Source organism: Adiantum capillus-veneris, chromosome 18 (genome assembly GCF_014529385.1).
Source record: "Adiantum capillus-veneris isolate H3 chromosome 18, ASM1452938v2, whole genome shotgun sequence".
Taxonomy (NCBI): Eukaryota; Viridiplantae; Streptophyta; class Polypodiopsida; order Polypodiales; family Pteridaceae; genus Adiantum; species Adiantum capillus-veneris.
In genome coordinates, this window is record NC_140948.1 from 130,794,130 (window position 1) to 130,817,353 (window position 23,224).

The following is a 23,224-nucleotide window of genomic DNA, read 5'->3' on the forward strand; positions in this document are numbered from 1 at the left end:
TTCTAATCCTTCGTATGGTTCTTTTGTGAGGTACATGGATCAAAATTGGGGCATCACGATCGTAACCTACGAGAGACGATACCAATTAAGAAACAAAGAAACATCTTTGGTGAAAGGTAACAATCTCTCTCTCTCTCTCTCTTGTTCTCTCCATTTTCTTCTCTTGGGATGTATACTCTTGTTGAATCTTCAAATGACACAACCACAATGACACAAATGACAAGAATACACACAATAGAGTGAGATTGAATCAAAAAATTACAGCTAAGGACATATTTAAACATATCAAAATTGGAACATGAAGAGTGTAGCGCTCTAACATAGAACCATGTCAACTACCAGGTAGCAAGATTTGTGACAAACAAAGCACAAGCTCTCTTTCCCTCCCTCCCCCCCCCCCCGCCCCCAACAAAAGCTTTCCTTTTCTAGGTTCTTCTTTACGGATCCATACTCTTGACGTACACTCTTGTTGAATGTTTGGATGACAGCAAAATGGTAAATGCCCTAGTCCTCACTTCACTTCAATTCCTCACTTCACTTCAATACACATGCAGCTAACGCAGCGCTATGGTGCAAAGGAGGTTCAGGCTTTTTTTAAAATGTGTGGGTTGCCCATAATGTAATTTTCTTGAATTTCGAAATAACTTCAGAATTTTAGCAAAGGAGGGAGAGAGGGAGAGATGGTGTTTGGGTTCTCGTTTGGCGAGGTTTTGCTGCTGATGGTGGGAACCGTGATCCTTCTGGGTAACTATCTGCCCCCCCCCCCCCCCCCCCCACCCCCCAAAAAAAAAACCCAAAACTCCCCCCCAACCGACCTATAACCTTTTAAACAGGTCCCAAGGATCTCCCAATTGTTGCGAGGGCAGCTGGTAGGCTCACAGGAAGGGCCGTTGGCTACATTCAGACAATACGGAGTCAAGCAGACACAATCATGCAGCAATCACAAGCCAATAGTGTAAGCGTCATGAGAGAGAGAGAGAGAGAGAGAGAGAGAGAGAGAGAGAGAGAGGTAATACAACGGGGATGCCTTTGTGAATCATGGAAAGAAAAGAGATGTAGCTTTATTTCTGCAGTGTCCACAATAAGGCTCTAGGATGATTCATGAAATGCATAGGTGGTGGCAAGAGAACATCCCTTAAAGGGTCTGCCAATGCAGTAAGCCCCGCGTTCTCTTAGGAATCTCCTTGATCTGTAGCTGTGTTTGGGAGTATGCCCTCGTGCAGGTAGTTACTGGCATCTATTCACTCTAGCTCTCATGGCCATCTACAATGTGAACCTCCTTAAGAGGATTTGTGGGTTATGGTTCTCGCTCCGGAAGATGTTGGTTTTGTGATCTTTTTTTGGGCGATATTGTTCTCTCTTGTGATGCTCGGTTTGATGAGACTCGATTTGGTCTCGATTCTATTCATGCTTCTTCATCTCATGATGGTCTCAATCAATTCCCACATTTGGACATTATTGTGCGACTTCTAGTACCTCTCCCATTGTTGGTTTGTCATTTCAAAGCATAAGGTTCCTCTTAGACATGTTTGCACTCTAATTCGTGTTTAATGGATTCAAATTTGCTTGAGTAAGTTTCTGCTAACTCGTCGCCTCAATCGTAGTTCACAACAAGTGATGTATTCTTTGATATCATAGGTTGTTGATCAAAGTCAAAGCATGCAACGGAAGATAGGTGCATGGTAATAGTATATGAAGTTGGTCAGCCATGGGACACCTCAATATATATTGTTTTTTTTTTTTTCTTTGGGCCACTTGAGACATCCGGTTTAAATGTATCATTCACTCTTAAACGCAGGTGCCCTTGCAAGGCTTGACCATCTCTCTCTCTCTCTCTCTCTCTCTCTCTCCTTATTGCCCTTCTCCCACCATACTTACAAGAAATGGTCATTTTCTAGTCTTTGTGCCCCATCCCCATTCTAGCTTCCCGTTGTGTTTCGGACGTGAGTATTCGTAACAGGGTATGGCATTTCATACCTGTTGCCATTCCCCGATCGCCGTTCTGATTTCTCGTTACGGGTAAATATGTACCCCACGACTCATAAAAAGGGGAATATGAAGAGTCACAACTTGAACAACATGCGTATGTTTGGTACTTGCGTAGGTCACGTGCAACAAGTGCATTGTTAGGTGCAACAGAATGAATGTTTGCGCTTTGCTCAAGATGAGTGTTCCGAACTGTGCTCAAGATTCCTTTTGTTCTTATGGAAGGGAGAGCCTTCCGTTTTTAATGAGAGAATGCTATGATCACAAACAAAGTGAATGGACACTATGCGTGCAAGTGTATGAGACTGAGAGATAGAGAGAGAAGAGAGATACGACACCAGAGATGTTGTAAAACCCTCCTTCGAAGGCCCCACTCTCGTCGGCGAGAGTGGTCTACTTATGATTGCACAAACTGGTACAAACTGAATGCATGTGATTGATGCAAGTTTAGGCTATGTCGGCGATGACGACGGGGATGGCGAGACTGTAACAAACTGTTGATGTGTCAAAGCCTAAAGAATGGAGCCAACTTACAGATAATGTGGCTGCCCTAATTTCTGCAAGAAACCCTAACTGTTGAAACCTAATTTTGGAAACCCTAACCCTAAAACCTGCAAACCCTAATTCTAGAAACCCTAAGAAGAACAAGCAACAAAAGAAGAAGTCCTACCAACTTATGGGGGTCCGTTCGATGGGGCCCCAAGTGACATAAAAGCATTAAAAATAAAGCAGAACATGTTCAAAAGACTTTGCACATCAAGATATGATGATGTGGCACCTGTACGGACGTCTCGGAATTCGTGGTGGATTTTTAGGGAAATTCCGAAATTTTAGGAAAGTGATTTTTTGGGGTCAGCTTTTCATATTTGATGCTTTTAGGCTTTGGGCCTTTAAATATGAGCCTTGGGGGCCCTCTCTGGCACTTTTTAGCGCGCAAAATGCAGAGCAGGTGCTCCTCGGCTGTTGTACTTTGTGAATCGGTAGTAATATAAAGAAATACCGAAAGGGGCGCCAAGGTTTGGGGCCAATACTCTTTGGGGTGGAATTCCGCCACTCCGTGTTACGTGTTGTCTCTCTCTCTTTCAGTTCAGTTGTTATTGAAGTGCTAAAAGTTTGTTCTTTTCTATTAGCACATGGTGTCTGCCTTATGACAGACCGACACTAGGGCTGAAATTTGCAATCTTTTATCTGCTTTCCAAAAACGCTATGGGCTGAAATCTGCTGCAAGTCCAAAAACGCTGATTTTGGGGTTGTTTCTGTAGGTCTTTGTCGCTGAAAATTTGCAGGTCTAGGCTGGAAACCAAGGCTTCTTGGGGCAAAATCTGCTACTCTTTAGGGGCTGAATCTGCTGTGACAAAAAACGCTAGGCATGGGGGTTTCTGTTGGCGATGGCAAGGCTGAAAACGCTGGTGTTTGTAGGCTGTTGAAGACGCTAGGAGAAGTGCTGCATTTTGTTGGTAAAAACGCTAGGGAATGCTGGTCTGGGGTTGTTGAAAAACGCCAAGGATGCCTGCAAGAGGGAATCGCCTAGCACTTGGGGAGTCTTGCTTGAGAAGTTGCGTGTTGAGCGGTGGAGCTCTTGCTGCCTCTTCTGCCAAGTAGTGCTAGTATAGGTTTGCTTATATACAAACTTACTCAATTTGCCCTACCTACTTTCCAACAAAAGTCACTTAAAAATAATAAGTGAAAAATATCAAAAATAGGTAAAATAGGCTAAATGCACTGGAAAATTCTCCTGAGAGATTCTGATGGGAATGCTTATGATCATGCTGTATGCAACCAGAGGATATGCATCTACACTAAGTGACTGGGCATGCACGGTCTACGAATAGACTCACAAAAGTGTCAGATCACTTCTAATCTAGACTGACTGGACTGACTGAACCTTGATCATGCTGTAGCTTGTCCACGGACACATAGGGTTGGATGTGTCACGTGAGGTACTGGTACCGAACTGTATGGCGTCGAGGAAGATTGTTGCTAATTGGACTATTTTCTTATTTTTAATGATTAATTTTTTTAAGGATATTTTATTATATGCACTAAGAACTGTTAAAAGATTGTAGCTACAGGAACTGCCATCAGGAACGGACAACTCTGATGTGTCATTTGATGGGTGACGGTAAACATCGCGAAGGAGTTTCCGTAAGTTCGGTGGAAAGGGCCGGGTTACGAGTGCCCCTGATGCGTCACATGATTGGTGACGGGTGCATCAGTAAGGGGGCATCCCGTAGGCTAAGGAGGAAATCCGAACTGAGTAAGAAAATACGCGTAAGAACGCAAGCACAAGAATAAAGATGGGTTCAATGAAGCTTTTTACGAAAAGCAAGAACAATCGCGGGAAGGCAGACGCTTTCCCGCGAGGAATCTATGTTTGCATTGCATTCGTGCATGTGGTTGCATCGAAGGACGCCTGAGAAGTGTTGTTAAATGCATTGGTTTTAACTTATAAGGTTTTATTGAGTATTTGGGCAGGTTCAGACCAATTTTAAAATATGCCGGCCGCCCACTTAATAAGTGGGTAGCCACTTAGAAGATAAAGCAACAAAACCAGCCAGCGAATTCTCTCTCCCTATTTCGGGTAGAACAGCGCAAAAAAAAAAAAAAAAAAAAAACCCCGGCCGCGATCTCTACGCGAGCAGTTATTCGTGCCGCCAAGGAGCTATAAAAGCACCACATGCCCTCACTCACGGGAGGTACCAACATCAGCAAGAGAAGACTTTGCCGTAAGAGATCGCGAGACTACGAAGCACGGAAGTCGCTTTTCCCGCGCAAGAGCGACAGGTATCTATTGTGGATTCGCCATACGAATTGTTGTCGCGTGTTTGTGTGGTTTGTTTTGCAGGAATCTCCTGTCTTACGGGAAAAGGCCCTTCACGGGAAGTATGGCTTTTACGCCTAAGTCCCTCATGGGAAGTACGGCCTTTGCGCCTAAGTCCCTCAGGGGAAGTACGACCATTGCGTTTAAGTTCCTCACGGGAAGTATGGCTTTGACGCCTAAGTCCCTCACGGGAAGTACGGCTTTTACGCTTAAGTCCCTCACGGGAAGGAACGACCCTCGGGTCTAAGTCTAAAGAACGGAGGGGTTTCCTCGTTCTTGTGCTTGTATACGAACTCTCCTTGAATAAAGAATACTCTTGACGGGGGGGGACCAGCCCATCTTCTGGTCCCCAATACTGTGTCGATCTTCTCCCTTCTCTCGCATTTGCAAAGTTATTTAATTTTCAGATTTTAAAGTGCTCGTGTACGCTCCCGTTTTGTGACAGTGGTATCAGAGCTCGGACTCCTCTCTTTCTCTGCAAAGAAGGATGATTCCGGGAAGAACGGGAAGAATCATGTCGAGCCAAGGGAGAAGCGTTGAAGAGGAGCTTCAACAAGTGCAAGCTCAGCTTGCGGAGTTGCAACAAATTTTACTGTTGCCAGACGTCCAAAAGCTTTTGGGCGGAATGAAGAAAACGAATGGAACTGATGCAGCCAAGCATCCAGACAACACTGTTGGCGTGAGACCACAGGAGGCAAGAGAAGAAGAACGTGCCGAGGTGCACAAAGGATCTACGGATCGGAATGAACGGCCTACTTCAAGGAAAGGCAAGGAAAAAGCGCTCTCTTTGCTAGACGAGAGCAAGGACATCTCTATCTCATCTCCATCTTACTCTCCTGATTATACTTCTACTTCTCGATCATCTCGTCAGAAGAAGGAAGCCGCTACTACTGCCACTACCCTACATCAACCTAAAGATAAACCTCGATTCAAGAAGCATGGTCGCAAGTCTCAACATCGCATGAGAGTCTTCAAATCGGGCGACAAGGACATCAAGTTCGAAACCTACAACGGACGGAGAGACATCTCCAAAGCACTGTCCTTCATCAGACAGTTTGAAGTCGCCTTTACCAATGGGCACTTCACAGAAAAATCCAAATTACGCCATGTGGGGATGCACCTCAAGGAAACGGCAAGTAATTGGTGGTTAGCCAAGATTCTGGAAGGTTCTCAGGCCAAAACTTGGGAGAGCTTCAAATCTGAATTTTATGAACAATTTCTTCCGCCTGACTTCGAGCAGGACATATGGAAGGAATGGGATTGGCTTGCCCAGAAGGAACATGAAAGAGTAACGACCTATGTGGACTTAGTGTTTCAAGAATTGCGAAAGCATGAGTTGCATGTGAATGCAAAGAAGAGCGAGTTCTTTCTCTCAGATATACACTATCTCGGCCATATAGTCTCTCACAATCAAGTGAGTATGGATCCTGCCAAGATCCGCGAGTGGTAGAAGATTGGCCTATTCCCACTACGGTACATGATGTACGTAGTTTCTTGGGATTATGTTCGTATTATCGAAGGTTTGTCCGAGGATTTGCCCATGTAGCAGGACCACTTAATGATTTGACAAAGAAAAAGATTCCTTTCAGATGGGGATCGAGACAACAAGGAGCTTTTGATCGGCTCAAGTACTTGCTAAGCCATGGATCTATTTTGATAGTGCCTGACTTAAGGAAACCATTTGAGGTTCATTGCGATGCTTCAGGTGATTGCATCGGAGCAGTGTTAAACCAAGAAGGCCATGCAGTGGCTTATGAAAGCAGACGGCTTAAGGATGTAGAGTTGCATGCATCAATCTATGAAAAGGAACTCTCGGCTGTGATTCACGCCTTATCCAACTAGAAGCACTATCTTCTAGGAGCGGATTTTGTGATCAAGACTGATCACCAGAGTTTGAGGTATTTTCTTACGCAACGGAAACTATCTGAGAAGTAGATGAGGTGGGCAAACTTTTTGTCTATGTTTCACTTCCAGATCCTTCACACGGCTGGGAGTAAGAATGTGTCGCAGACGCATTGTCTAGGCGGCCAAGGGTGAACGCTATCACTTCGGTGTATCAGCAAGAATTAGAAGCACTACCGGATTTGTATCCGAATGATCCAGACTTCTCCACCATTTGGGAAAAGCTACATCGTGGAGAGAATGAGTTTCCCTATTCCATTCGGGACGGTTATCTCTACCACCATCAGGCCATGTGTGTGGCGGAACCATTAAGAAAGAAGATCATGGATGAAGCACACGCTTCGCCTTATGCAGGTCATCGGGGTATTCTCCCTACGACCTTAGCAATGGAAAGATATTTCTTTTGGCCTAGCCTTAAAGCAGACATTGATAAGTATGTCAGGGAATGCTTGGTTTGCCAAAAAGTGAAGTATGATCGGCATAAGACGCCTGGGTTGCTACAACCATTGCCTGTGCCTAATGAACCTTGGGAAAGTATTGCCATGGACTTCATCATGGACCTCCCTAGAACTCAGACTGGAAATGACGCAATCTGGACCATTGTGGACCGGTTTAGCAAGCAAGCACACTTTGTACCAGTCAAGAAAACGATCAAAGCAGATCATATGGCTAGGGTCTTTCTAGCACAGATCTTTAAGCATCATGGAATGCCTAAGTCTATTGTGAGCGATCGAGATCCTCGCATGACAGGAAATTTTTGGCGTGCCTTGATGGATAATCTTGGTACAAAGCTGAATTTTTCATCTGCCTACCATCCTCAAACGGACGGGCAAAGTGAGATAGCCAATTCCACAGTATTGGACATAATAAAAGCTTATGTGTTAGACTGGCAATCTGACTGGGAGAGATATTTGCCTCTTGTCGAGTATGCGTATAACAATACCATACACTCATCGACGGGGAAAGCCCCTTTTGAGATTCTCTATGGTAAGCCTTTGCTTCCACCCATCCTTTTAACTAAGGATAAGATCTTTGCAGCAGATGAATTTGTCTGGGACTTGGACACAGTCTACGGGCATGTTAGGAGAGCTATTTTACGCTCTCAGGAAAAGCATAAGAAAGCTGCAGACAAGCACAGGAGGAATCTAGAGTTAACAGTCGGACAGTTTGTCTTACTCAAGTTTGAGAAGGCAAGACTTGAGAAACAAGCATCTCATAGAGGGAAGGTGGTAAAACTTTCCACTCGTTATTATGGGCCGTTTAAGATCACTGAGCAAGTAAATGATGTCACATTCCGATTAGAGCTACCGCCTAATTGGAGGATCCATAATGCTTTCCATGTCAGTTTACTCTGGCCGTATGTGGGACCGCCTCCAAGTCAGCCTAGTGCTGAGGAACCTCCTGAGGTTGAGGAAACGGAAGAAATACTCCAACCGGAGAAGATAGTAAGTCATCAGGAGCGGTCTCTCAAATCCGGAAAGATAACACGGAAGTATTTGGTTAAGTTTAAGAACTATTCGAATCTAGATGCTCAGTGGATGACGCAGGAGGAATTAGCAGCTTATCTCGAGATACTGAAGGTATATGTCCAAGCACTATAGTTGAGAAGCCAGAGGGATGTTGCTAATTGGACTATTTTCTTATTTTTAATGATTAATTTTTTAAAGGATATTTTATTATATGCACTAAGAACTGTTAAAAGATTGTAGCTACAGGAACTGCCATCAGGAACGGACAACTCTGATGTGTCATTTGATGGGTGACGGTAAACATCGCGAAGGAGTTTCCGTAAGTTCGGTGGAAAGGGCCGGGTTACGAGTGCCCTTGATGCGTCACATGATGGGTGACGGGTGCATCAGTAAGGGGGCATCCCGTAGGCTAAGGAGGAAATCCGAACTGAGTAAGAAAATACACTCAAGAACTCAAGCACAAGAATAAAGATGGGTTCAATGAAGCTTTTTACGAAAAGCAGGAACAATCGCGGGAAGGTAGATGCTTTCCCGCGAGGAATCTATGTTTGCATTGCATTCGTGCATGTGGTTGCATCCAAGGACGCCTGGGAAGTGTTGTTAAATGCATTGGTTTTAACTTATAAGGTTTTATTGAGTTTTTGGGCAGGTTCAGACCAATTTTAAAATATGCCGGTCGCCCACTTAATAAGTGGGCAGCCACTTAGAAGATAAAGCAACAAAACCAGCCAGCGAATTCTCTCTCCCTATTTCGGGGAGAACAGCGCAAAAAAAAAAAAAAAAAAAAAAACCGGCCGCGATCTCTACGCGAGCAGTTATTCGTACCGTGGCCAGGGAGCTATAAAAGCACCACATGCCCTCACTCACGGGAGGTACCAACATCAGCAAGAGAAGACTTTGCCGTAAGAGATCGCGAGACTACGAAGCACGGAAGTCACTTTTCCCGCACAAGAGCGACAGGTATCTATTGTGGATTCGCCATACGAATTGTTGTCGCGTGTTTGTGTGGTTTGTTTTGCAGGAATCTCCCGTCTTACGGGAAGGCCCTTCACGAGAAGTATGGCTTTTACGCCTAAGTCCCTCACGGGAAGTACGGCCTTTGCGCCTAAGTCCCTCAAGGGAAGTACGACCATTGCATCTAAGTCCCTCACGGGAGTCCCTCACGGGAAGAAACGACCCTCAGGTCTAAGTCTAAAGAACGGAGGGGTTTCCTCGGGTTCTTGTGCTTGTATACGAGCTCTCCCTGAATAAAGAATACTCTTGACGGGGGGGGGGACCAGCCCATCTTCTGGTCCCCAATACTGTGTCGATCTTCTCCCTTCTCTCACATTTGCAAAGTTATTTAATTTTCAGATTTTAAAGTGCTCGTGTACGCTCCCGTTTTGTGACAAAGATCGCCAATAGCATACGGAATCTTGGAAGGGACTCTTCGCGTGTCCACTCTGATGTGTGGGTCGTGCGGTACTTGAACTTCATAAAGGTCTGCAACGCTTGCTTCTTTGGGCCGCACCGAAAGCGACACAAAGTCTTCTATGGCTCCTTCGATGCTTCAACTTCGTTGAGAGTCATGCTTCTATCTTCTTCAAGAATCTCCATGGTTGAAAATTCCTGAAACCATTTCCAACACAAAACCATGAACATACCCATTCCATGTAACATGAGTGGAAAAAATCTTGTCTTCCTCAAAGACTGTGCATGCAATGTAGACGAACCAATAGACGGAGTGCCAAACCATTCACCACACACATGCAAACAATGAGATCGAATCTTTCTCTTAGGATCTAGAGCAATCAACTGTGGCAATTCACAACGGAAATGCCCATGCTTGGTGCCCATACTTTCTTGTGCTCTTCCTACAAATGTGTCATGCCAAGGAAGACACATGGAATGTGACGTCCTTGAATGCATACTTTTCAGCTTTTCATGAAAAATCCGCATACATTCGTGCTCATCCATGAGTGAAACGTGCTCAACGTACAATATGTCATGCCTAGGAAAAGGGATCACATAAAGATGCTGACTAAAATACAGGAAACGATCACGAATGAAACACTCGAACAATGCGTGCGTATCAATCATGCGAACACATAATACTTCCTATGCGGGTTCTTTGGACCTAGGTTCGAGAGCCAAGAGTGATCCTTCATGATTGATCGAATCTGCAACGAGGTTAGCTTCGCTAGAAAAAGCTTCCACTAACACATCATCATTGTGAACAATCACATTATCGTCATGAAAATCTTCATGCTTGTGAAAAATCACATCTTGATCTTGCAAATCATCATGCTTATCATTATCATTCAAATCATCATGCTTCTCATAATCATGCAAATCCTATGTGTCATGCTTTGAAGAGAAGAGACTGAGAGAGTCTCCTTCTTCTGAATCCTTTCAATCTTGTCTTGCATATTAGCAATGAGAGAGGGAGAATGAACAATGTCCTCTCCATGAATGACAATGGGAGAATCACTTTTGGCATAGAGAGTGAAAGTGTTAGCCTATCAATCAATGAGAGGGTTAAGATCCGAAACCATCGAACCCAAAGTCATATCACATCCTGAGAGAGGAGAGACAAAAAATCTTTTGCTGAAGGCAGCTTGTTGAATTGTAAACAACACACCAAGACACTCCTGCGTGATGAGAGAGTCCATACTGGGAACAGAGCTAGAGACCTCAAGAGGAGATTTCTGACTAACTTCTAGGCGGGCTCTCTCAACAAGAGAGGGATTGATCACATCATGCATACTACCTGGGTCAAACAATATGACAAAACCATGCCCCGACACTTGACCATAACATTTAATGAGAGAATCATCAATGGGAGAGTCAAGAGAAACTTGGGGCACATTCGTGTTAATCATTCATTGCATTGACAGAGGAAGTGGGGTCTCTGGATTGTTTAGATTCATTCGATTCAAGCTTAGGACATGTTTTTTTTATGTGACCCTTAATGTGACAATGAAAACAACGACCTTCCTTAGAATAAGTGCTTTGCTCCTCCGACGTGATGTATCCTCCTACAATTCCTTGTGCTACCTTTTCATCTGAAGTAAGCTTAGGGTTAGCAATTGTGTTAGCCTTACCCTTAGGTTGATTGGAAGAATTCTTTTTTGAGAGACTGTTGGAAGATTGGTTAGAAGATTTACCACTCTTACCATTCTTACCGTTCTTACCTTTCTGAGAAGTCTGCGAGGTACTTGTGGAGACTTGTTCTCCTTAGGCTTTCCCTTGTTGTGCTGCATCTCCTGTGCGAGAGCAATCACTACCGCCTTGTTGAAATCACTACCGCCTTGTTGAGATCGATTCGGTCGAAGACTTCTACATCAAACTTGATATAGTCGTCTAACCCAAAAAGGAATGCCTCTTTGCGTTTATCATCCGACTTGCATAATTGGGTACCTAGCTGCAAAACACGATTAGAAAAAGACATAACCGGCACACCATTTTGCTTGAGAGCGCGCCAATCGTTCTTCAATCGTGCGAGGTACTGAGGTGGCATAAACCGCGCCTTGAGCTTGTCTTGGAAATCAGCCCAATTGAAGGAAAGGGACGTGAATTCGTCGGCTTCCTCTAGGTGCGTGGCTAATTGTGCCTCTTGCCATGCGTGGTACCAATTGACGGCATCACCGGCAAGGTACATGGCTGCCGTCAAAACTTTGCTATTTCTTGTCTTCTTAGTTGTTGCAAAATAAGCATTAAATTGATGCAACCAAGAATGAATAACCGTAGCATCCATCTTACCATCATACTTACTGAAAGTCAACTTCTCTGTGACTGGATTGTTGGAATTCGCATCGTGGCTTGCGCCACTTGAGGAACTCCCACGATCTTTGGTTGGTTCGGACTTCGAGGCAAGTACTTGTCGAACCAATCCTTGAGTGCGTAGTTCTCTTTGAGCCTCACACTCGACCTCCAAGGCCACTCTTTGAGCTTCACGCTCGGCCTCCAAGGCCAATCTTTGGGCTTCACGCTCGGCTTTTCTTTGTGCTTTTCTTTCATTTCGTTCATTGTGCTCGCGTTCTAAAGCAATGCAATTTGCTACTTGTTGTGCGGCAATTCTTTCGTTTCTTTCTTCGCGCTCACGGTCCTTGGCTTCCTGTTGTTTTGCTTTTCTTGCTAGTTGTGTCAATGCAACTCGATTCGTTTCTTGTTGTTGTGCCATCATGTCCAACATCGACTTGACCATCACCTCCATAGAAGTTGGTACAACTCGTGGCGTAGATGGAGAAGGGGGAGGGTCGGAAAAATCTCTTGGTGGAGAGAACTCTTCATCGCCTCTCTCATGCTCACCACATGTATGCGAAGTATCCATTCCGCTTCGGGTGCTGACCATGCACTATCATCTTTGGTTCTTAAGTTCACGAGAAACTTGGGTTCTTGTGGGTCTTGGGTTCTTGGGTTCTTGAGGGTCTTGAGGTTCTTGAGGTTTTCTTTCGCTTGCAAACCGTGTTTGAGAAGGATCTTCTCTTTACCCGAGTTCTACTCTTTTCCGCGGGCGCACTCCTTCGCGGCCTTGGGCTCACACCAAGGTTGCTTTTTCTCACCTCACGTCGATTGGCCGGCCGCTAAGTGCATGGTCCGCTCTCAATGAGTGAAAAGAGACACAAGGGGAGGCTGGACAAGCCCTTCTTTCCTGGGATTCCTGTCACTCTTCAAAACACGATTAGGAATCGACACGCCCAAGCGAACTTGGGTTCGTGCGACCGCAGCAAGCAAAAAAGATCTTGTGATTCTTGTGGTTCTTTCCTTGAGTGATACAGAACACTGCCAAAGCTTTGATACCAATGTTAGGTGCAGCAGAACGAATGTTTGCGCTTTGCTCAAGATGACTGCTCCGAACTGTGCTCAAGGTTCCTTTTGTTCTTATGGAAGGGAGAGCCTTTTGTTCTTAATGAGAGAATGCTATGATCACAAACATAGTGGATGGACACTGCGTGTGCAAGTGTATGAGACTGAGAGATAGAGAGATACGACACTAGAGACGTAAAACCCTCCTCCGAAGGCCCCACTCTCGTCGGCGAGAGTGGTCTACTTATGATTGCACAAACTGGTACAAACTGAATGCATGTGACTGATGCAAGTCTAGGCTATGTCGGTGATGACGATGGGGATGGTGAGACCGACACTAGGGCTGAAATCTGCAATCTTTTATCTGCTGTCCAAAAACACTTTGGGCTGAAATTTGCTGCAAGTCCAAAAACACTGATTTTGGGGCTGTTTCTGTAGGTCTTTGTCGCTGAAAATCTGCAGGTCTTAGGCTGAAAACTGAGGCTTCTTGGGACAAAATCTGCTACTCTTTAGGGGCTGAATCTGCTATGACCAAAAACGCTAGGCATGGGGGGTTCTGCTGGCGATGGCAAGGCTGAAAACGCTGGTGTTTGCAGGCTGTTGAAAACACTAGAACTGCTGCATTTTGTTGGTAAAAACGCTAGGGAATGCTGGTCTGGGGTTGTTGAAAAACGCCAAGGGGAAAAACGTTAAGGATGCTTGCAAGTGGGAATCGCCTAGCACTTGTGGAGTCTTGCTTGAGAAGTTGCCTGTTGAGCAGTGGAGCTCTTGCTACCTCTTCTGCCAATTAGTGCTAGTCTAGGTTTGCTTATATACAAACTTACTCAATTTGCCCTACCTACTTTCCAACAAAAGTCACTTAAAAATAATAAGTGAAAAATATCAAAAATAGGTAAAATAGGCTAAATGCACTGGAAAATTCCACTGAAGGATTCTGATGGAAATGCTTATGATCATGCTGTGTGCAACCAGAGGATATGCATCTACACTAAGTGATTGGGCATGCACGGTCTACGAATAGACTCACAAAAGTGCCAGATCACTTCTAATCTAGATTGACTGGACTGACTGAACCTTGATCATGCTGTAGCTTGTCCACGGACACATAGGGTTGGATGTGTCACGTGACATGCATAAAGTGAACACATGCAAGGGGAAGATTTATATGCTTTGCAGCCACAAGTAAGCTTCCCCTTGCTTCCCTTTGCTTCCATACATCGAATTTTTGATCAGGTGTCAAGTTTTATGCGTATTTTCTTGAAAATAGGTTTTCTCAATCATTGTTATGCCGCTTTTGGGCCCAAAATGTGTAATGGGAACAGGCACTACGTGCTAATGGAAAAGAACACTTCAAATAACAACTGAACTGAGAGAGAGAGAGAGAGAGAGAGAGAGAGAGAGAGAGAGAGAGAGAGAGAGAGAGAGAGAGAGAGAGAGTGGCAAAGTTCCACCCCAAAAGAGCACTAGTCCAAACGTTGGGGTCCCTTTCGGTATTTCTTTATATTGCTTCAACTTATTATAAGCCGGTATTGTGTCTACCGCCCCATTGGATGGGGTCTCATAAGTTGGTGAGAACTCTTCTTTAAAAATAGGCCACTCGGCAAGACTTTGCAAGTTAGTAAATGTCGCAAACGGGAGCGCATAACAATATAAAAGATACTCGGATAAATAGAATTTATTACTTAATACTGAAGCCAGAGGAGATAAGAGAGAAATAGAGATAGAGAAAGAGCGAGACTCGAGAGAGATAGAGAGTAAGAAGATCGACACAGTATTGGGGACCAGAAGATGGGCTGGTCCCCCCTCGTAATAGTATCTTTATTACCGAGGAGAAGTCTATACAAGCACTTGAACCGAACGTATTACCACGTTCGTTCTAGAATAAGACTCAATGGTTCTTGGAAGCCTGAGGTTCCTATTCCTTGGGCAAAATCATATTCCAAGGAACTTCCGTTCCTTATTCCGAATCCTCGAGAACCAAGGTTCTCATCTTCCAAACTTAGGGCATGGTATCCTTGCAACTCTTTTCCGACTATGTTCCCAGAGTCCTCTTTCTGCATAATAACTCATCTTTCTTGGACTTCCTTGGGAATCTTAACTTCCGGATCCCAACTCGAGAGTCTACCTCTCTTCAATCCGTGGATCTACTCCCAAGCTCAGGGTGGGAAACCCTTGGGCTGATCCGGCTCTAATTCCTCAGAGCGCTTTTCTCCAGTAGAGGCTTATGCCTTCTTCTGCTTCTACTCTCTAGCGAAGAGGAAGTACTCCTGCAAACAAATATCCAGAGATCAAAACATGAAAATGTTACCTTTGAAGTCTTGACGCTTGAAATGCAACTCGGTTCTCAAAGATCCTGGACCATGGTGAAGAAGGGCCTTGGGCGCCAGAGTCGTAGGAAAGTCTCTCTACCCTGAAGTCTTCCAAACCGACCCCTGAAGTATGGATCATGTAACAAACTGCTGCGTGGCAAAACCCTAAAGAATGGAGCCAACGTGCAGATGTCGGCCGAGGGGCCTAAACCCTAAGAAGAACAAGTAATCAACCCAACATATGGGGACCCCGTTTGATGGGGCCCCAAGTGACATAAAGGATCAAAAGAAAGCAGGACCCCCACACGCAAAAACTGATGATGTGGCAGATTTTCAAAAATTGCGTTGACATGATGACGTGGCATGTTGTATGGATTTCCACATTTTGTGCTGGCTGATGACGTGGCAGGCTGTACAGATTTCCGTGATTTACGTTGGCAGCTTTTGAGCATTGCTTTTAGACCAGATGCTTTTGAGTTTTGAAGGCTTTTCACTGTAACTGCTTTTCAGGCCAAGGGCCTTTAAATATGAGGTTAGGGCTCATTCTTTGGCATGCTTCCTGGAGAAGGTGCAGAGTCTGGAGTACCGGCTTGTACTGTGTTGAGCAATATAAAGAAATACCGAAAGGGGCGCCAAGGTTTGGGGCCAATAGACTCTGGGGTGGAATTCCGCCACTCCTCTTTCAATTCAGTTGTTATTGAAGTGTTAAAAGTGATGAGCGCGTGGCAGTGTGTGCAAGTGATAGAGCACGCGAGGAAGTGCAGTGTGTGTGCAGAGAGGGGTGGCAAAGGCCAGCAAGAGAGGAGGCGCTAGCAAAACGATAGAGCAGAGAGAGAGCGTACGTTTTTCTCAAAGGGGATAAGTGAGTGAGTTTGTAAAAACTCACTATCCCTTTTATTATTGTATAAGGACCAATTTAATAAGTCAGTGGCCAAGTTCAATGTGAACTTGGCCAAAGGTTAGTAACCTTTAAAATGTACATTAAAGGGGGCCATTTGGGCCTTTAACCCAACAACCTCTCACTTAAAGGCATAAATGGCGCTTTTAAGCTACGTGACTCCCACCATCTCTATGCATACTCCCACCATCTCTATGCATAGATGATGTTCTGCTTTGGGTAAGCACTTAGTGAGAGCATTGGCTGGATTTTGTGATGTATGGACCTTAACCAATGTAATAAGGCCATCCTCAAGCACTTCTCGTATGAAGTGATACCGCACATCAATATGCTTTGTGCGTGCATGAAACATGGCGTTCTTTGCTAGACATATGGCACTCTGGCTATCACAACCAAGCATAGGGGCCTTGGCAGGCAAACCAAACTCACTGCATAGGCGTGCTAACCAAATAGCTTCTTTGGAAGCCTCAATGGCTGAAATATATACAGCCTCTGTCGCAGACAATGCAACAATCTTTTGCAGTCTAGAACACCATGAAACAGCACCTCCTGCAAGAGTAAAAACATATCCACTTGTGGATTTTTGTGTATCCACATCACTAGCCATGTGAGAGTCACAAAATCCCTTCAACTCCATTGGTCCTTTACCATAGCAGAGGCATTTGTTTTTAGTCCCTTTCGAGTACCTCATAATGGACTTCACTGCATCCCAATGTAACCTGCCTGGATTAGCCATAAACCGGCTCACAACTCCCACTGCATGGGCTATGTCAGGCCTAGTAGCAACCATAGCATACATAAGCGAACCACAAGCTGAAGCATAAGGCACACTTTGCATGTCATTGGCTTCTTCCTTTGACTTGGGACAATCAGCCTTGGAGATTTTGACATATGGCTGTAATGGCACACCAAGAGGCTTTGCTTCAGCCATGTTAAATCTGTCCAGCACCTTTTCAATGTACTTTTCTTGCGAAAAATACAATAGGCGCTTGTCTCTTTGCCGTGTAACACGCACTCCAAGTATATGTTCAGCTGTCCCAAGGTCTTTCATTGAAAACGCAGATTTCAGCTGCCCTTTAAGAGCATCAAGAGTGCTTCTTTTCTTTGCAGCTATCAACATATCGTCTACATAGAGCTCAAGAATGATAGGGCTGTCATCCTCATCACGTTTGGTATACAAACAATGGTCTGCATGGCTTCTTTTGTAACCATGTTTAAGCATGAAGCGATCAAACTTCTTATACCACTGTCTACATGATTGTTTCAGCCCATACAAGCTTCTATTGAGCATACATACCAAATGTTCCTTGCCAGGGATAACAAAACCCTCGGGTTGCTTCATGTAAAGCTCTTCTTCCACATCACCATGCAAGAAGGCGGTATGTATATCCATTTGGTCCATTTCCAAATCAAGAGCAGCCACAATGGCAAACAATACACGCAAAGTGGTCATCTTCACAACAGGAGAGAACACCTCCTGAAAGTCTATGCCCTTGGTTTGAACATATCCCTTTGCCACAAGCCTTGTCTTATACTTGGGTTTTGCATCAACAGTCTTGATTTTATACACCCATTTGTTAGGAATAGCCTTCCTTCCTTTGGGAAATTCAACCAAATCCCAAGTATGATTAGCATGCAAAGCTTTAATCTCTTCCTGCATGGCAAGCTCCCACTTGTCGTTGTGCTCACATGTCTTTGCCTCTTTATACGTAAGAGGCTCTCCCTCATCTGTCAACATAATGTAATGCAAAGAGGGGTCATATCGACTCACAGGCCGTCTTTGACGAGTAGACCGCCTCACCCAATGATCCACATTATCCGGCAATGGGTTTACATGAGGTGGCACTACAAAATCATCAACAATGGGCTGCTGTATATCATTTTCAGCATTGTTTCTTGGCTGCAAATGCCGTTCAGGAGCCTCAATTTGCTGTCCAACATCATCTGGCTCAGACACCACTGGATCATCTACATTTTCAGCCATTTGTGGTGCATCTTGAGGGTCAAAAGTAGGCCTAACAGGTGGTTGGTCATGCTGAAATTTCACCCTTTTATGGTCATTCTTTGAGGCACAATTGTTTTGAAGCAGCCTTGCCTTATTAAAAACATCCCGGCTGTGTACAACCCTTTTGAGCTGAGGTAACCAAATCTTGTAACCCATTTCGCCTTCTTCACCATATCCCATGAAGAGGCCTTTAATGGACTTGGCATCTAGTTTACTCCTCAACTCAGGTCTAACATGCACAAAAGCTTCGCAACCAAAAATGCTTAAGTGATCATATGAAGCAGGCTTGCCAGACCAAACCTCTTCAGGAATGTCACCTTTCAAAGACATGTGAGGGGATCGATTGCATATATGCACTGCAGTTTTCAAAGCTTCTCCCCAAAATCCATGAGACAGATTAGCTGTGGACAGCATGCATCTCACCCTCTCACAAAGTGTCCTATTAAATCTTTCAGCCACACCATTAGAAGAGGGGCTGTATGGCATAGTAAGGTTCCTCTTAATGCCCAAATTTTCACAAAATTTGTTAAATTCATCACCTGTGTACTCCCCCCCATTGTCTGTACGTAAGCATTTTAGCTTTCTACCTGTTTGGGTGGTCACAAATGCATGAAATCTCTTAAACGCACCAAAGGCTTCATCCTTAGACTTAAGCAAATAAACCCAAATTTTCCTAGACTGATCATCAACAATGGAGACAAAATAACATGCACCACCCATAGACTTAGTAGGCATGTTACATATTGTCACAAACGGGAGCGCAGAGCAATCTAAAATACATTCGGATAAATAGGATTTATCACTTATTACTGAAGCCAGAGGATATAGAGAGAAATAAATAGAGAGATAGAGATAGAGAGTGAGAAGATCGACACAGTACTGGGGACCAGAAGATGGGCTGGTCCCCCCCCCCGTAATAGTATCTTTATTACTGAGGAGAAGTCTATACAAGCACTTGAACCGAACGTATTACCACGTTCGTTCTAGAATAAGACTTGATGGTTCTCGGAAGCCTCAGCTTCCGATTCCTAGGGCAAAACCCTATTCCAAGGAACTTCCGTTCCTTATTCCAAATCCTTGAGAACCAAGGTTCTCGCCTCTGGATCTCACCTTCCAGACTCAGGGCATGACATCCCTGCGACTCTTTCTAACTCTCTTTCCAGAGTCCTCTTCCCGCAGAATAACTCTGCTTTCCCGGACACGAAGTCCTTACTTGGGAATCCCAACTTCCGGATCGCAACTTGAGAGACTACCTCTCTCCGATCCGTGGATCTTCTTCCCAAACTCGAGTACGAAACCCTTGGGCTGATCTGGCTCTAGTTCCTCAGAGCGCTTTTCTCCTGCAGAGGCTCATGCCTTCCTCTGCTCCTACTCCCTCACGAAGAGGAAGTACACCTGCAATCAAATACTCAAAGATCATAACATGAAAAACGTTACCTTCAAAGTCTCGACGCTCGAAACGCAACTCCGTTCTCGAAAAGCAATTCCCCGGAAGAGATCTTTACATAGAAAAATCCTCTCTTCCAATCCTACACACAAAAGAGGTGTGTTTTGGGGTTCCTTCTCGTAAATCAGCCCCGTCTACGACGTTTATGGGCTGAAAACAGAGAAAAACAACAACTTGTCGCGATGGAAACACGCTTCGTAGGCACTTCTTCGCGAGGGAACTCGCGCACTGGGTCTTGGCGACATCTGGTACACTTGGGGCAACCATGGGCATCACTGGCAACGTCTTCTTTACGGCTGAAATCTGCAGTAGCATCTCCTCCTTGCAAAGATTGGTTCTCCTCTCTGGGTGAGGGCATGTGATGATTTTATAGCTCCTAGCCATGGGCACGAATAGCTGCTCGCGTAGAGATCGCGGCCGTTTTTTTTTTTTTTTTTTCTGTTCTGCCAGAAAAAGAGAGAGAGAAAACGCTGGCTGATCTGTTGCTTTATTTATCAGATATCTGCCCACTTATTAAGTGGGCGGCCGGCGTATTTTAAAAATAGTATGAGCCTGCCCAAAAACTCAATAAAACCTTATAAGTTAAAAACAATGCTTTCCCAGCACTTCCCAGGCGTCCCTGAATGCAATCACACGCACAATTGCAATGCAAACATAAACTTCCTCGCGGGAAAGCATCTGCTTTCCCGAAAAGCAATCCCGCTTTCTCAGAAAGCATCTGTTTTTCCTCAAAGTTTCCTCTGAACCCATCTTCATTCAAGTGCTTGCTTTTCCTTGTGCACAATTCTAACACAGTTCGGAATTTCCTCCCGACTATGGATATTCCCTTTCCGATGCACCCGTCACCCACCTTGTGACGCATCAGGAATACCCATCACCTAGTCCTTTCCTACCGAACTTACGGTACAATCTCCTTCACGATGCTCTATGTCACCCATCCTATGACGCATGAGAGATGTCCGTTCCCGGATGGTCGGATACTTCTTTCCGATGCTCCCTGTGACCCATCCGATGTGACGCATCAGAAGTACCCGTTCCTGGTGGCCTTACAGATATTCCCGTTCTCAGTGCTGCCGTCATTACTTTGAATGACGCACTAGGAATACTCTGTACTCGGATGTCTCCAGTGAGAAAAGCCCTCTCACTTAAAATTCCAATAATTCATTTAGAATTATTTTTCCTTGGTGTTCCAAGCGAGAAAACCCTCTCACTTATAATTCCAACAATTCATTTAGAATTATTTTTCTTTAAGATAAAGCCAATTTAGCAACACATACATCAGAATGTACAAGATCAAGCACACAAGATTTACGAGAGACACTAGAGTAATAAGAACGCTTTACTTGCTTGCCATATTGACATTCATTACAAAAATGAAGCTTTGCGTCTTTAGCATCAAGCTTGTTCAAAGTACAAAGCTTAGAAAGGCCCTTTTGGCTCATATGGCCAAGCCTCTTGTGCCACAACTCCATGTGAGAGTTAATTTCAGCCAATGCAATAAACTTGCCCAACACGGCCTTTCCATGCATGCAGTAAAGTGTCCCTTTCTTTGTGCCCTTTACAATCAGCCTTGAGCCTTTGGTCATTTTCCATGATCCTCTCTCAAACAGGATGCTGTAACCATGCATATCCATCTGACCAACAGAAAGCAGACTCTTCTTGATTCCCGGCACATATCTAACATCATGCAAGACAAGCTCATTTGTGCCATCTATGGAGAGATGCACAGTGCTAATACCCTCAATGGAACATGTATGATTGTTTGCAAGGTATACATGGCCACGCTTGCCTACATCAAAAGTAGAGAAACACTCCTTGATAGGAGCCACATGAAATGAAGCACCGGAATCAACATCCAACTCTCCACTTGCTTTCCTCCTAATTTCTTCATTTAAGATAGAACCCCTAACACCATCAAAGGTCAAATTGGGGTTATTGGACAACGAAACCACGAAAGTTTCCCATGACTCAGGTAAGGTCATAAGCAAGAAGATAGCTTTCAGCTTATCATCAAAAGGGGGCAAGCCAGAATCCTGTAACTGCGACAGAGTACCTGCGAACAACGACAGGTGCTCTGCCGCGCTCTTGGACTCATCTAGTTGCATGCCAACAAGTTTTCGCATCAAGTGCACCTGGTTGACAGGCGTTGTATTTTCATACATTCTCTCTAACTTCTCCCACACATCAAAAGCAGTCGTGAGACCTTTCACATTAATGACGGTCTCATTTGTCATGGCCATTTTAATGTATGTAACGGCTTTTTTGTTCATGCTAACCCATGCTTCATCTGTCATATTCTGTGGCTTCACTTGTTTAAGTGCCCCTTCGCAATCCTTAAGAAATAGGATTCAAGGAATCCTGTCTTTCCAAAGATCAAAACCTGTACCATCGAACCTCTTAATCTTGAAGAGGTTCTTCACATCCGAAGAAGATGAGGCCATAGTTGCGCGAAATAAGAGGGAGAATACGCTGAATTTTTGGGCAAAATGCGCAAAAATTGGAGTATAGCCTCACAGAGATGTGCGCTACAGCTCCAAATGGTCAGAGGAGCAATTTGGGGCAAAATAGGACGATTTGGCCGAAGATCTGGTGCAGTGGGATGCACAAGAGGGGAGTCACTCCACTCCTTTGTCAACAGATGCCTTGATTTAGATACTAGAGTCACTAATGTCTCTTTGAGCTTCAGGGATACTGAAAGCTGACAGTATTCTGCTGTATGACTTTAATGAAATGGAATTCCTGATTATGATACTGATTTGTTCTTGACTTCTCTTAAGTGCAGGAACTGATAGACGAATTGACTGCAGCATTTTGGTCTGATTGATCTTGAATAGACATGGTTGCAATAGGGGTTAGTCAATCGGACATCGATGAGGTCCCGATTGGACCTAGATGTGATTGCTAGCTACATTGCGGATAAATCATGGTCTAAGATCCGAATGAATGTTGAATGTCATGTGATGTCCTGTGATGTCTAGTGATGTCCTTTGATGTCGTGTGATGTGACTGTCGATTTGGTACATGTGCTAGATGTGCGTTCCTAGTTCGTAGGTACTAACAGTCAGTGTCTAAGACGGTTTATGGCTTCTGTCGGTTTTGCAGGCGTAATCGCGGTCGATTACAATGCTTTCAAGAGGGGGGTATGTCACAAAGTGATGACGTGGCTACCGATAGCAGAATTCCTAATTTCTGCCAGAAACCCTAAAAATCCTGCAAACCCTAAGTTCTACCAGAAACCCTAATTTTGTAAAAACCCTAATTTTTGGAAACCCTAATCCTAACTGCTGGCTGAAACCCTAAAATGGTTGGAAACCTTAAAATCAGCGGCCATGCCACGTGGCAGTAGTGTACGGATTTCGGAAATTACGGAGGTGGGAAAAAAAGCACCTAGCGATGCAAATTTGGGCTTTTTTTTTGGCTACGCAAAATAGACAGAGAGAGCTGATTTGCTTTATTTACAAAAGCCTAAGAGAGAGTTTGAGATAGAGAATCTCTGCTTTTGATTTTAAGCTTTTGGGGCTCTGCTTTTGGGCATCCCATGTATTCTTTATATACGTGGTGAGGGCCTCACTTCACAGAGCACGTGGACGTAGGGATTT

At 44.5% G+C, this 23,224-nt stretch overlaps 1 protein-coding gene across 1 annotated transcript in view; it reads left to right on the forward strand.

The window, feature by feature from the left end:
* Nucleotides 1-456: 456 nt before the first annotated feature.
* LOC147436415 (uncharacterized) overlaps nt 457-23,224 on the forward strand; it is a 93,891-nt gene continuing 71,123 nt past the window's right edge. Inside the window, exons 1-3 of the mRNA XM_086489322.1 lie at nt 457-495; nt 651-744; nt 834-955. Of these exons, the coding sequence (XP_086345448.1) occupies nt 493-495; nt 651-744; nt 834-955 (219 nt within the window). The 5' untranslated portion in view covers nt 457-492. The remainder of the gene's footprint in view (nt 496-650; nt 745-833; nt 956-23,224) is intronic.